This window comes from Gastrolobium bilobum, unplaced genomic scaffold (genome assembly GCF_033153095.1).
Source record: "Gastrolobium bilobum isolate Gb01-03AN ecotype WA unplaced genomic scaffold, APGP_CSIRO_Gbil_v1 utg121, whole genome shotgun sequence".
In the NCBI taxonomy this organism is placed as follows: Eukaryota; Viridiplantae; Streptophyta; class Magnoliopsida; order Fabales; family Fabaceae; genus Gastrolobium; species Gastrolobium bilobum.
In genome coordinates, this window is record NW_026897483.1 from 46,002 (window position 1) to 59,419 (window position 13,418).

At 32.5% G+C, this 13,418-nt stretch overlaps 1 protein-coding gene across 1 annotated transcript; it reads right to left on the reverse strand.

Annotated features, from left to right (window-relative positions):
- Positions 1 to 609: 609 nt before the first annotated feature.
- LOC133307278 (uncharacterized mitochondrial protein AtMg00810-like) lies at positions 610 to 1,770 on the reverse strand. The gene has a single exon (XM_061507765.1). It carries the CDS (start codon positions 1,768 to 1,770, stop codon positions 610 to 612), a length of 1,161 nt encoding a protein of 386 aa, XP_061363749.1.
- Positions 1,771 to 13,418: the final 11,648 nt, after the last annotated feature.

Consider the following 13,418-nt stretch of genomic DNA (forward strand, 5'->3'; position numbering starts at 1 on the left):
AAGTGGTTGTTAAAAAAAATAACATCGCATGATGTAAGATTTTCATATGTTTATTATCCTAATAGTTTATTTTTTGTATTTTTTAATAAATTAAAAACTAATATTTAAAACATATGAATTATTAAATTAATAGAAACAAAACACCCATTTACAAAAATATTTACTTTTGACAAAAAAATTGCGAACTTTTTACACCGTCTAATCTTATTTAAGTGCATCCCAGTAGTGCCTAAAAATATAACTACATTCATACCAATTTCTATTTTTATAATAAGGTTTCATATTTGTTATATTATATGACTTAATTTCATTTTCCTATACACATAACGAAGAGGAGAAAAGAAGTAGAATGATAAGAGAGAAAAATATATGGGTCAGTCTTACAGGTGAAGAAACTGAAACGTATTTTATTCAACATAACAGAAAGTATGAAAAGGCTATTAAGTTATGCTACATGCGCTCTATTTATAATGTTGTTCTTAACCAAAGAGAAAAGGCCAAGTGGCATTAACTAACTAAAGGAGTAACAAACTAACTGATTGTGTTAATATACAATAACAGAAAACAGTAAGAAGGAAAACTGATAAAACTATATCTCAACACCCCCCCTCAAGTTGGGAGGTGGATGTCTCTAAATCCCAACTTGTCCATAAACGTTCGAAAAGGAGCTGGGTGAAGTCCCTTAGTAAACATATCTGCAATCTGTTGTGAAGTGGAAATGGGCATCAAACGAATCAAACCATTTAGAATCTTTTCTCTTGTAACGTGACAGTCAAGCTCAATGTGCTTGCTACGTTCGTGAAAAGATGGATTACGAGCTAGATGAACGGCTGCTTGGTTATCGCAGTAAACCATTGCAGGTCCTGGAGTATCAACGTGTAAATCATGGAGCAAGTAAGTGAGCCATTGAAGCTCACAAGTGAGAGTGGCCAAAGCACGGTATTCAGCTTCGGCAGATGAGCGACTGACTGTAGTTTGCTTTTTGGATTTCCATGAGACTAAGGCTGATCCAGGGAAAGTGCAGAAGCCAGTTGTAGAACGACGAGTGTCCGGGCAAGTAGCCCAATCAGCGTCTGCAAACCCTGTGAGTGTGAGGTGATTCTGAGAAGGGGAAAACAGGCCTTTAGCAGGGGATCCCTTTAGATATCGAAGGACTCTGCAAGCTGCATTATAATGAGCCTTCATTGGACGTGCCATAAATTGGCTGAGTTGCTGGACAGTAAAGGAAATATCGGGTCTAGTGTTAGCTAGATAGAGCAAGCGTCCTATAAGTCTACGATACACTGCTGGATCATCATAAATTTCTCCTTGATCCTGACACATACGCAAAGTGGGCTCTATAGGTGTGGAAGCAGGGCGTGCACCAAGTAGACCACTATCTGAGAGCAACTCCAGGACATACTTACGTTGATTGACCACTATGCCATGTTGTGAACGGGCAATTTCAAGTCCAAGGAAGAACTTTAAAGGACCAAGATCCTTGATACGGAACAAATGATCTAGATGATTTTTGACTGATTGTATTTCATCAAGGTTATTCCCAGTTAAAACCATGTCATCAACGTAGACTAATAATGCAGTAAAGGAACCATTGCTGACCTTAGTGAACAAGGAATGGTCAGCAGATGATTGGGAGTAACCAAGAGCTAAGAGTTCAGTGGTGAGGCGAGCATTCCACTGTCTGTTGGCCTGTTTAAGGCCGTACAAAGATTTCTGGAGTTTGCAAACTTGATTCGGATGAGGGGCTGTAACTCCATCAGGAACCTTCATATACACTTCTTCAGAAAGGTCCCCATGAAGAAACGTGCATTATTAATATCAAGCTGCTCCAAAAAGTAACCACGAGCTGTAGCAAGCGCTAGTAAGACTCTTATGGTTGTCAATTTTGCCACCAGAGAAAAAGTCTCAAAATAATCAACTCCTTCCATTTGGTTATAGCCCTTAGCCACCAAACGTGTCTTGTATCTAGCAATGGAACCATCTGGATTGTGTTTGATTTTGTACACCCATTTTGAGCCAATTGGGTGTTTTCCACGAGGTAAATCCACAAACTTCCAAGTCTGGTTTTTGTTCAAAGCTGATATCTCTTCATCCATGGCAATGATCCATTCATTTGATTGTGTGGCTTGCTTATACGTTTGGGGCTCAACAAAGGAGCTAATGTTATGACAAAAAGAGGAATATGCAGAAGAACATTTATCATAAGAGATAACTGCTGAAAGTGGATGAATGCATTGATTCTGAGTTGTGTGTGGTTCTGTAACAATGGAAGAATTGCATATAAAATCAATGTGAGATGCTTGGGTTGAGTTCTTAACCTGCTTGAACGTCGTGGCTAGTGTAGAGGAGTGGAAGCATGCATCGGTGGATTTTCTAATGTGTTGCAAGTGTTGTATCAGATTGAGGTGGGAGAGACACGTCAGTATATGTGTTGATAGGTGGAAGGTGTGATGTAGCAACATGTGGTACAGCAGAAGGAGGTGGTAGTGACACGTCATTACTTGTGATGACAGGTGGAAAGTTGGATGCAGCACCATGTGTTATAGCAGATTGAGGCATGTCATATGGAATGCTTGATTCAACCATAAAAGGGCAAGATGGAACCTGTGTATCTGTATGCAGCTTGTGAAAAGGAAAATTATCCTCATAAAACACAGCATTTCGTGAGATAAAAATCTGTTTGGAAACTAAATCATACAAAATGTACCCCTTCATCCCATCTTTGTGTCCAAGAAGTACACACTTCCTAGCTCGTGGATCAAACTTCAAACGACCACTGGTTATTGTAGAGGCATATGTGAGACAACCGAAAACTCTTAGATGACATAAGACTGCTGGCTTGCTATACAATAGCTCATAAGGAGACTTATTTTTCATCATAGGTGAGCAAAGTCGATTTATAATGTGAATAGCATGCATGATACAATATGACCACAAGTCGATAGGAATTTTACTCTGGAAGTGTAAGGCCCTTGCAGTGTTTAGTATGTGTTGATGCTTCCTCTCTACAACTCCATTCTGTTGAGGAGTTTCAACACAGGAAATTTGATGTAAGATACCCTTTGTAACACCCTGTATATATCCGGTAATGTTATCATAATATCGTATTAAGCTGCGCTTAATTAAAATGCGGAATTACTTTTTCTTTTCAATTATGATGCCATTAACATTACCAACTTGCTTAATAATCAATAATAAAACATCGTCTGTATGTAATTGCAATAAAAATAGCTAACTGAAATACCTCATAACATAGATAATATAAGTGTGGCTCTAGTCACGGAACTACAACAATGCAGACCGGACCATCTAACAGTTTATACAACTCCAATCTAAAAGTACTCACAGAAAGTGTCATGGACAATCCCCATGCTCACTCAAATAAGGCAACATGCCCAACATCAGTCTCAACAACAACATATCATAAATAGCGGAAAACATAAACAGCATCCCAAATCCAGTCATGCTAACATAAAGCAGTAAAGCATAATCAGCTAAGCTTCGGCCTCCTGCCGCCTGAGGCATCAGTACCCATACTACCTGATCCTAAAATAAGCATTCCCCAAACGTGGGGTAAGATCTCTAATCTAGAAATCTCAGTAAGTCAGTGAGTCCTCAAGGATCTTCCACCCCAAGCTCACTTACATGTGCAATATAAGTTCAAAAGCAATTAATCATTTATCATTTCTAAAACAATGCAATGCAGCAGATAATCATGCTATGTGTGTCAATACTAATCTACTGGCCAGAGACAGTGCAGGTATACGTCTATCACCTACACACCGTGAAAGTACCACTTGCATTCACTCCGGTACACCGTCTTGTATGGCGCTACATACTCAGGCTTCCCGTCAAGATGAAACAACACATGCATATTAAAAGCCATTACATGTAAAGTTCAATCAACATATCGAATATTCAAAAGCATGTACACAGCATGCATAAACCATACCCTCATGGGACATGGTGGAACCACAACATGGCTAAACCGAGGACACGAAAGCTTACCTTGCAAGCTAACTCCAAAAGCCAAGAGTCCACAGCTCAAAGTCCAAACACAGCAGATTCACAATCTGTTGTGGACCAACAATACATCAACAACATGCACCACAAGCATACAATGTTAAGACAACGCCTTTTCATTACGCTTTATGTCTTAAGGCTTCTCACCAAGCCATAAGCCCTTAATCACTTGATTCTGACTTAGTTCATTAATTACAGAAGTTCAACTTCAGCAATATAGGGTCCACAAACCCCCAATAGCCTACTGTACACACAACACAGCTACTGTTCTACGAAATCCCAGAATATCCGGATATTCCTCAGGGGATATGCAATATCCGGATATGCAATATCCGGATATCCAGAATCCCATATCCCGATATCTATTATCCGGATACTCAAAACCCATATCCGGATATCACATATCCGGATATTCATCAGGCACATATCCGGATATTTCACGACAGAATGCAGAAAATGCATTTCGTGAAGATATCCTTCCAAGGTTCCCTTTTTACCGATTTTAAACACCTAATCATGCATTTCTAGGCGTGTTCAACATTACCCAACAACAAGTTATCATCTTTTAGTCAATAGATGCATCAAGGTACCATTTTTAAGCCTTAAAACTCAAGATCAAAGGTGACAATGCTTACCAAAACTCAACCAGCCAACAAGAGGTGCTCTTGGAGCTCAAAAGGTCACCTCAAGATTCTGTCTCTCTCTGCACACGAAAATGGTATACCAAGGTGGTCCTTTTACTCAACAAGAAAGCTCCTTTAAGCCTCAAAACCCAATGAGCAAGGAGGCAATCCACCCAAACCCCAACTCAGAACACAAACAACCCACAAACAGTGGCCAAACCTCAAGCACAGCACCCTCTCAAGATGTTTCCCAAGTGTTTCCCAAGTGAAAGGATGAAGAAAAATCAAGAAAGATCAAGACTTGGTTCAAGAATGGAAGGAAAGGCCAATAGAGCAGTCACCAAGCAGCTGGTCAGCCCCCTCTCACGTTGGTTTTTCTGTTTTCTAGGGCTATGTGCCCTTAAAAATGGGTATTTATAGTCCAAGCCACTTAAACACACAGTATTAACTTTAATTGCTACGCTTAGCATTTTAATCCCAAACTTTGGATTCTGAAACTACACATTTTTCTAAGATTTATCATATTTTTCTTATAATTTTCTGAGCACTTTTTCGGTACGCGCTTTTCCAAGCCAGTACCGGTTTCTAGCACCAATTCTCATTATTTGGACTTGAAACTCGTTTTACAAGTCCTACATATCATTCTAGTAATTATCATGCACTTATATTAATTTTCCGGGATACTTTTTCGGTACACATTTATACCGACTAGCAGAACCGGTATCTGCACTTTTCTTCCGAAAAGGGACTTTCAGCATTATTACTCACTTACTATAATTATTAAAGCCTCATAATAATTATTAGGGTCAATTATGGAATCATTTCCTATTTTCTCGTAATTAATTAATTAAATACCTTAATTAACGGTGCGGGTTCTTACACCCTTTTGTGCATAAAATTCATCCATCTGAAATTCTTTTCCATTGTCACTGCGAAATGATTTGATTGTTAGAGCAAACTGATTTTTGATGAGAATAACAAAATTTTGAATATGCTGTCTTGTTTCAGATTTAGATTTCATGAGTATTCCCGAAGTGAATCTCGAATAATCATCTACTATTGTCAGAAGAAATCGATGACCATGTATAGAAGACACAACATATGGTCCCCAAATATCAATGTGCACCAAATCAAAAGCTGAATTTGAAATAGTTGAACTAATATTGAATGGTAATTTTCTCTGTTTTGCTAAATGACACACATCACAGGGATCATTCATATTTGGACAAGAAATAAAAGGGTACTTGTTCATCATATCTTTTATTACAGATTTGGAACAATGTCCTAAACAGCTATGACATATGTCAATGCTTGTTGACTGCACTGCTAGAGTCTTATTCTGATTGTCTGCTATCCATGAAGTTTCTTCTTTAGCATCAGCTGGTTTGGTGTATTGCTGAGTGAGCATGTATAGACCTCTCTCCAATTTAGCAGAACCAATCATCTGCCTGGAAGGAATTTGCTGTATGATACATCTCTGATGCTGAAAGATCACATTGCAATTAGACTCTCGTACTAGTCTATTGATTGATATCAAATTCACCTTAAAGTCCTTAACATATAACACATTTGTTAATGTTAAAAAATTTGAAAGGACTACAGTGCCAGAATGAAAAGAGAGCACCTGGTTGCCATTGGGTAAGGTGATACCAATAGGTTCAATATTTTGAACACAAGATAGACTTGCAAAGGAATAGGTAATATGGTCAGTTACTCCAGTATCCAAAATCCATCTAATTTTGGAGTTACTTGAGGATGTGTCACTAGTCTCAGCACTGAGAGCTTTGGCTTGCACCATATTGCTACTATGAGGAGAATTCACTGTGGAGTGCTGCATAGATTGCTGAATTAAATTGAGGATAGTTTGATACTGATCCTTCGTGAAATTATCCTTTGAGATAATGGAAGCTGCAACTTCAGATCCTGAGACTTCATCTTCATTAAACGCCTCAATTGCATTTGCCTTGGGCACTATGGTTCTCTGTCTGTAACTAGGTGGATACCCATGCTTTTCAAAGCATGTTTCCACTGTGTGATTCATTCTTCCACAATAGGTGCACAATTTATTTCCAAAAGATCTGCCTCGTCCACCAGATACACCACGTCCTCTGCCTCGTGCTTGGATGGCCTGTGAGAATTGTGAACGTCCTCTGCCTTGTGTGTGATCTGCAGAATTATAATACGTTTTCGGTGTCTCATGATTGGATATGGTTCCCTCTAACTGAAGCTGTCTCTCCTGTTGTGTTACCAAGGAGAACACACGATTGACTGATGGTAAGGGATCCATCAGCAAGATTTGAGACCTCACATGGCTAAATCTTTCATTGAGGCCTTTAAGAAAACGAATTGAATAGTCTCTTTCACGTATCCTCCTAACCTCTGAGGCAATTTTACAGCAAGGACGAATGCACTTACATATTGGAGTTGGTTGTAAGGCTTCGAGTTCATCCCAAAGGATCTTAAGTTTTGTATAGTAATCTGAAACGCCACTGTCTCCTTGATGCAATTTGTAAATTTAATCTTGCATATCAGAGATTCTGAAGATGTCTGATTGTGAGAATCTCTCCCTGAGATCGTTCCATACATCAAATGCTCGATCCATCCACAAGATCGATTGCGAAATAGATTGTGTTATCGAACGGTGTAACCATGACAGAACCATAGTGTTACACCTCTTCCATGCAGCAAAGTGTGAATCAGACATGTTTGGAACTGTTATTGTTCCATTAACAAAGGAAATCTTGTTTTTAGATATCAACGCCATTTTCATGGCCCTGGCCCAACCGTGATAGTTTTTACCATCCATAAGCGTAGAAACCAAAACCAAAGATGGATTCTCATTAGGATGTAAGTAATAAGGACTACCTGAATCTGAAGGATCTACAACTTTAGTTGATACAGAAATTGATGCTGAATGTTGATTCGGATCTGAATTTTCAACATTCCCTTGGTTCTCAATGGAACTCTGATTCGCCATCATGATACTATTGTTGACTATGAAGAACACAAAAGTTCAAGAACAAAGATACAGAAAAGTAACAAATGGATGTAGAGAAAACAAATGGCGATCAGAGCTCCCTGAGAAGCTCTGATACCGTCTTACAGGTGAAGAAACTGAAACGTATTTTATTCAACATAACAGAAAGTATGAAAAGGCTATTAAGTTATGCTACATGCGCTCTATTTATAATGTTGTTCTTAACCAAAGAGAAAAGGCCAAGTGGCATTAACTAACTAAAGGAGTAACAAACTAACTGATTGTGTTAATATACAATAACAGAAAACAGTAAGAAGGAAAACTGATAAAACTATATCTCAACAGTCAGGATCATTTTACACCAGTGTAAGTTACACTCTTAATCTTATCCGTTAATCTCACTTATATCTAAGGGTTCAAATTTTTTAGTAATGTGAGCCATTGGATACAAGTGGATCAATGGTCAAGATTGGGTGTAAGACTCGTAACTCTTACACCGGTGTAAGAATATCCTGCCCTAAAATATATATATATATGAACCCACCACTTTGATGGATGTGTAGGAAGGTTGAATTGGGTGATATAACATAATAAATAGATGATAGAAAAAATGGAATTGGGTCATACCAATTTCCATTTTTATAATAAGATTTCATGTTTGTTATGTTATTTGACTCAATTTTATTTTTCTACACATATAACAAAAAAATAAAAATGAAATAATAAAAGAGAGAAAAAAAATATGAACCCCACATCTTTAATGTATGTGTAAGAAAGTGGAATTGAGTAATGTAAAATAACAAATATTAGGGCAACAAATTTTAATGAATGTTGAATGAGATATGTCGTACACTCCATTAGCTTATGTCATTTCTCACGGCAAATTGAACCCGTCACTTCATTTTATTAAGGGAAATAGTTATCTTATTTTGTTGGAAATATCTTATCTCATGTGAGTGAGACAATTTTCTATGTGGAGCCCATTTTATAATTAAAAAAACAAAAACAAAAAAACAAATGGACACTGTTGCTGTGAGTGCAGGAAAAGAATGTCGATTCCTGCTGCAAAACAAAACATAAGCCCTTTTATTAATTGTTGTAGGAGAAAAATTAAAAAATTCTCATCCGATTTACTGTTTTATCACTTATCATGTGCTTTTTTCTGTCATTTACTTTCTTTGTGATTTTTAGATCACTCATGGGAGTAAAATGAATAAATTAACCCAAATTTTAACACTATTAAAAATGGACTTTAATGAAAAAAATAATATAAGAAGTGAAGCACGAAAGGGAAAATAATAAAAGAATAAAATAATAATATAAGTAAATGTTGCGTCCACATTTATATTTGACTATATTAGCATACGATTATCGTGTTTTAAAAAGTACTAGTATATTACCCGTGCGAAGCACAGGGGAATAAAATCAAATTTTTTGTCGTCCGCCGTGGTTGGTTAATCGCACTGCAAATCTTGTACTTACAAAAAAATTATGTTACTATTTTGTTCCTATATTTCAGGTGGAAAAAATTACAACATTGAACAGAACTTTACAAATATCACCCAACAAAAAAAAAATGCTATTCTGAGGGATAATTAATTTTGCATACAACTACATTATAATACACCATAATACGTTATAATACACCATGTTAACATGAGAAAGGGGTATAAAAAGAAAAAATGCATACAAATCATTGTTAACTATAACATTCATCAACAAAATCAAGGTAACAAAAACACCAAGCAAATAAAGATTTAAAAGATCAGCTTTTACCTATAAAAGAAGACGGATGAAATTTTAATTTAATTATAAAAATACGTTGGTGGGCCGGCACTCCGGGCCGAGTCCAGTTTGCCACCTCATACTATCAGCATGTAAAAGGTTTTTATAGTTGCGTCTAGGTTTTTATATTTTATCTTAAAGATGAACTTTCATTTACTAAAATAAGATTTATAAAATAATAATAAATAATTATTTTTTTTGCAAGGATTAGTGTTGGTAGTCATTGGAATTTCACAAATTTATATTTACAAAAATTGAAATCAGATTTAGTAAATTTTTTTTATAAACAATCAGATTTAGTAATTTAATTATAAAAGAAAAAAGATAAAATTTCAATTGAATTATAAAAATATATTGGTGGGTCGGCCCTCCGGGCCGAGCCCAGTTTTCTACCTCTAACTATCAGCATTTTATATAAATAATTTTTTTGCAAGGATTGGTGTCGTTAGTCTTTGGAATTTCACAAATTTGTATTTACAAAAATTGAAAGTAGTTTAATTGTAAAAGAAGAAGGATAAAATTTCAATTGAATTATAAAAATATATTGGCGGGCCGGCCCTCCGGGCCGGACCCAGTTTTTCACCTCTAACTGTCAGCATTTTATATAAATAATTATTTTTTGCAAGTATTAGTGTCGTTAGTCTTTGGAATTCACAAATTTGTAATACAAATTGAAATCAGATCTAGTAATTTAATTGTAAAAGAATAAGGATAAAATTTCAATTGAATTATAAAAATATATTGGCGGGTCGGCCCTCTGGGCCGAATCCAGTTTTTCACCTATAACTGTCAGCATTTTATATAAATAATTTTTTTTTGCAAGTATTTGGGTTAATTACACTCTTGCAATTAAAAAAATGAAAGTTTAATTTCTTTCTTATGTACTAAATTAAAATTTTCATTTTTATAGTTCATAAATTTTAATATTTTTTTTTTTTACAGAATGACGAACTTCATTTTTTATTTAAATTTAAAATTTAAAATTTTTTATAATAGTTATACATATTTTTTATATAATCTTTTTCTATTTTAATTTATGATTTTTAAATATTTTTTTAATTGGATATACATGTATATTTAAAATGTTTATGTTAAATATTTCTTTTTAAAAAATACATGTATATTTTTTTAATTAGTTATACGTGTATATTTAAAATTTTTATGTTAAAATTTTAATTTATTTTTTGTAAAATATAAAAGGAAAAATGTTTCTGCAATCACTGAAGATAAGTTATCTGCATTTTTTCCCAAAACGACGCCGTTTTGGTATTAAAATCTTACAAAATTATAAATATAAAGACTATTATAACACAGAAATAAATTAAAATTACAACACATACCATAATTTTCGCCTCAAAATGACTTCATATTGGGCTTACTGCAGATAACTTATCTGCAGTAACTACAAAAAAAGAGAACCCAAGTATAAATTATGCCATTTCTTATTTTTTCATTTAAATTTAAAATTTTAAATATTTTTTATCGACTATAAATGTATTTTTTTAATTTAAAATATTTTATTGGTTTATCTATAATTTTAAATTAAATTCAAATTTATTATATATATCTTTTCTTACTCAATAAATATTAAATGTTGAACTCTTTTCCCACATATGAAGTTCACATAATTTTTCATTTAATTTATTTTCAAATTTCGAATTTATTTTACAATATAAATAATTTTGTTATTTTACAAAAAAATTTTAATGTTTTAAATTTTTTATGCAACATTAATTGAGCTAACAATTATCCATGCAAAAAATAGTGGGATATACAACAAAAGAAAAGTAGATGTCATTTTTACTCATAATATACAAAAAAAAAAAGTAGTGGGACATTAAATGAGTTGTCTAATAATAAAAATTTTCCAAAAGTTTTCCTACCATTACAAAGTTAAAAACTCAAATTCAAAATTCAAATTTAAATATAAATTCAAAATTTTGAATAGTTGAGTTATTATTAATTTAGAAATTTCAATGTAGAATGCAGTGTGACATTGAATGAGTTGTCTGTCACCAAAAATTGTTCACATAATTTTTCATTTAATTTATTTACAAATTTTAAATTTATTTTACAATATAAATAATTTTGACAGTATTTAAAAAATAATTTTAATGTTTTTTTTACGCAACATTAATATGGCTAACAATTATCCATGAAAATATCGTGGGATATACAACAAAAGAAAAGGAAATGTCTTTTTTACTCATAAGATACAACAAAAGAAAAGTAGTAGGACATTAAATGAGCTGTCTGCCACCAAAATTTTTTAAAATTTTTTCTCACCATTACAAAGTTAAAAATTCAAATTCAAAATTTAAATTTCTATTTATTTTATTTCGATTTGTAGATTAAATTTTATAATTTTTAATTTCAACTATTTATCATAATAATATATTTTTCAATAAATATTGTAAATATACTTAACAATTTTAATGTAGAAAGTAACGAGTTATTATACAACTATCTACCACTAAAAAATGTTGAACTATTTTTCCACTTATATCAATTTAAAATTCGAATTTCAAAAAAATAGTGAGATATAAATAAAAATATTTGCCACCAATTAATCTTTTCTCATCATTATAATTTCAAATTCAAAATTGAAATTCAAAATTTGAAATCAAAACATAATTCGAATTTTAAAAAAGAGCTGAGCAATTTCAATTTAGAAAGCATTTAAAAAAGTTGAAGATTTCCAATGAAAAAAGTAGTGGGCATGAGTTGTCTCCCACCATTAATGATTAACCTTATTTTCCATTTATTTTTATTTTGATTTTTAAATAAAATTATTATTTATTTAATTTAAACATTTACCAAAGAAGGAAAGTTTCAAGATGCCATGTAGTGTGAACACAAATCTCAGAATTAAGCAGAGAGTGACACATCAACTGAGTTTCCAAAGTTTGGGTTTCCTTTATATATATATATAGATTATGGAGTTAAATTTCAAACTTTAAATGTCAGTTTCCAACGTTTCCAATTTCAAACAGACTTGTAAAAAAAAAGTTTTTTTAAACAAAAACTATAATCATAATTTCATATTAAATTTTTAATTAAAAACATTATAGTTTTTGCGAGTTAAATTTAATTATATTAGAAGCATGTTTTAATTTAAAATCTGAACCATAATAAAAAGTTGCACTATTTTCACGAAAATGAATTAATAACAATTTTAATTTAAAATATTTTCAAATTAATAACAAAATGGTTATTAATGATACATATTTTTTGAAAAATTAAAATGTTTATGTTGCTTTTTTTAAATAAAAATCCTTGTACGCATACCTTTTTTTTATTCTTTTTTAACTTAAATTTTTAATTTATTTCTTCTTAAAGTATAAATATGTCATTTATCATTTTTTTATTTAAATTTAAATATAAATTTGTTTTTATCAACTGTGCATATGTTTTTATAATTTTAAATATTTTTTATTTAATATATAATTTTATACACACAATAATTTTATTTTTTTACTAATTAAGCTCAATAGTGGGATATTAAAAGGGTTAACAATTACCTATGTATAAATTTTTTTAGATATAATAATAAATATCATTAATAGACTTAACCAATTTCAATGCATCAAGAAGCAAAAATAATTCGAATTAAAATTTCGAATTTAGGAACTTATTAAATAGGACATATTTTAAAGTGGTTTCTTTGTTATTATAGTTTTTCTTGAATGTAGCAAAATCAATAGACTCAATTTCCTATGCAAAAAGTAGTGTAATTTTATATTTGTAATAAATGATGACCTATTTTCTCACACATCAAGTTCAAATTTTAAAATTCAAATCTGAAAAGTGAAATATTTTATAATGAATGCTGAAATATTTTATATATAATAATAAGATAATGTCGGTAGCAAAGCTATTAGACTACATGTAAACTATCTAAAAATTTGTTTGGATATCCATTTGTAGCAATTGAAATCTATTGCAAAATGAATATCTTCACCTTTGTGTTCATTGATGTCATTATCAAATGCAAGGTTGTGAAACATCAT

Coding starts and splice junctions, on each gene's coding strand:
- LOC133307278 (XM_061507765.1), bottom strand. CDS start 1,770: ATGAAGGTTCCTGATGGAGTTACAGCCCCTCATCCGAATCAAGTTTGC.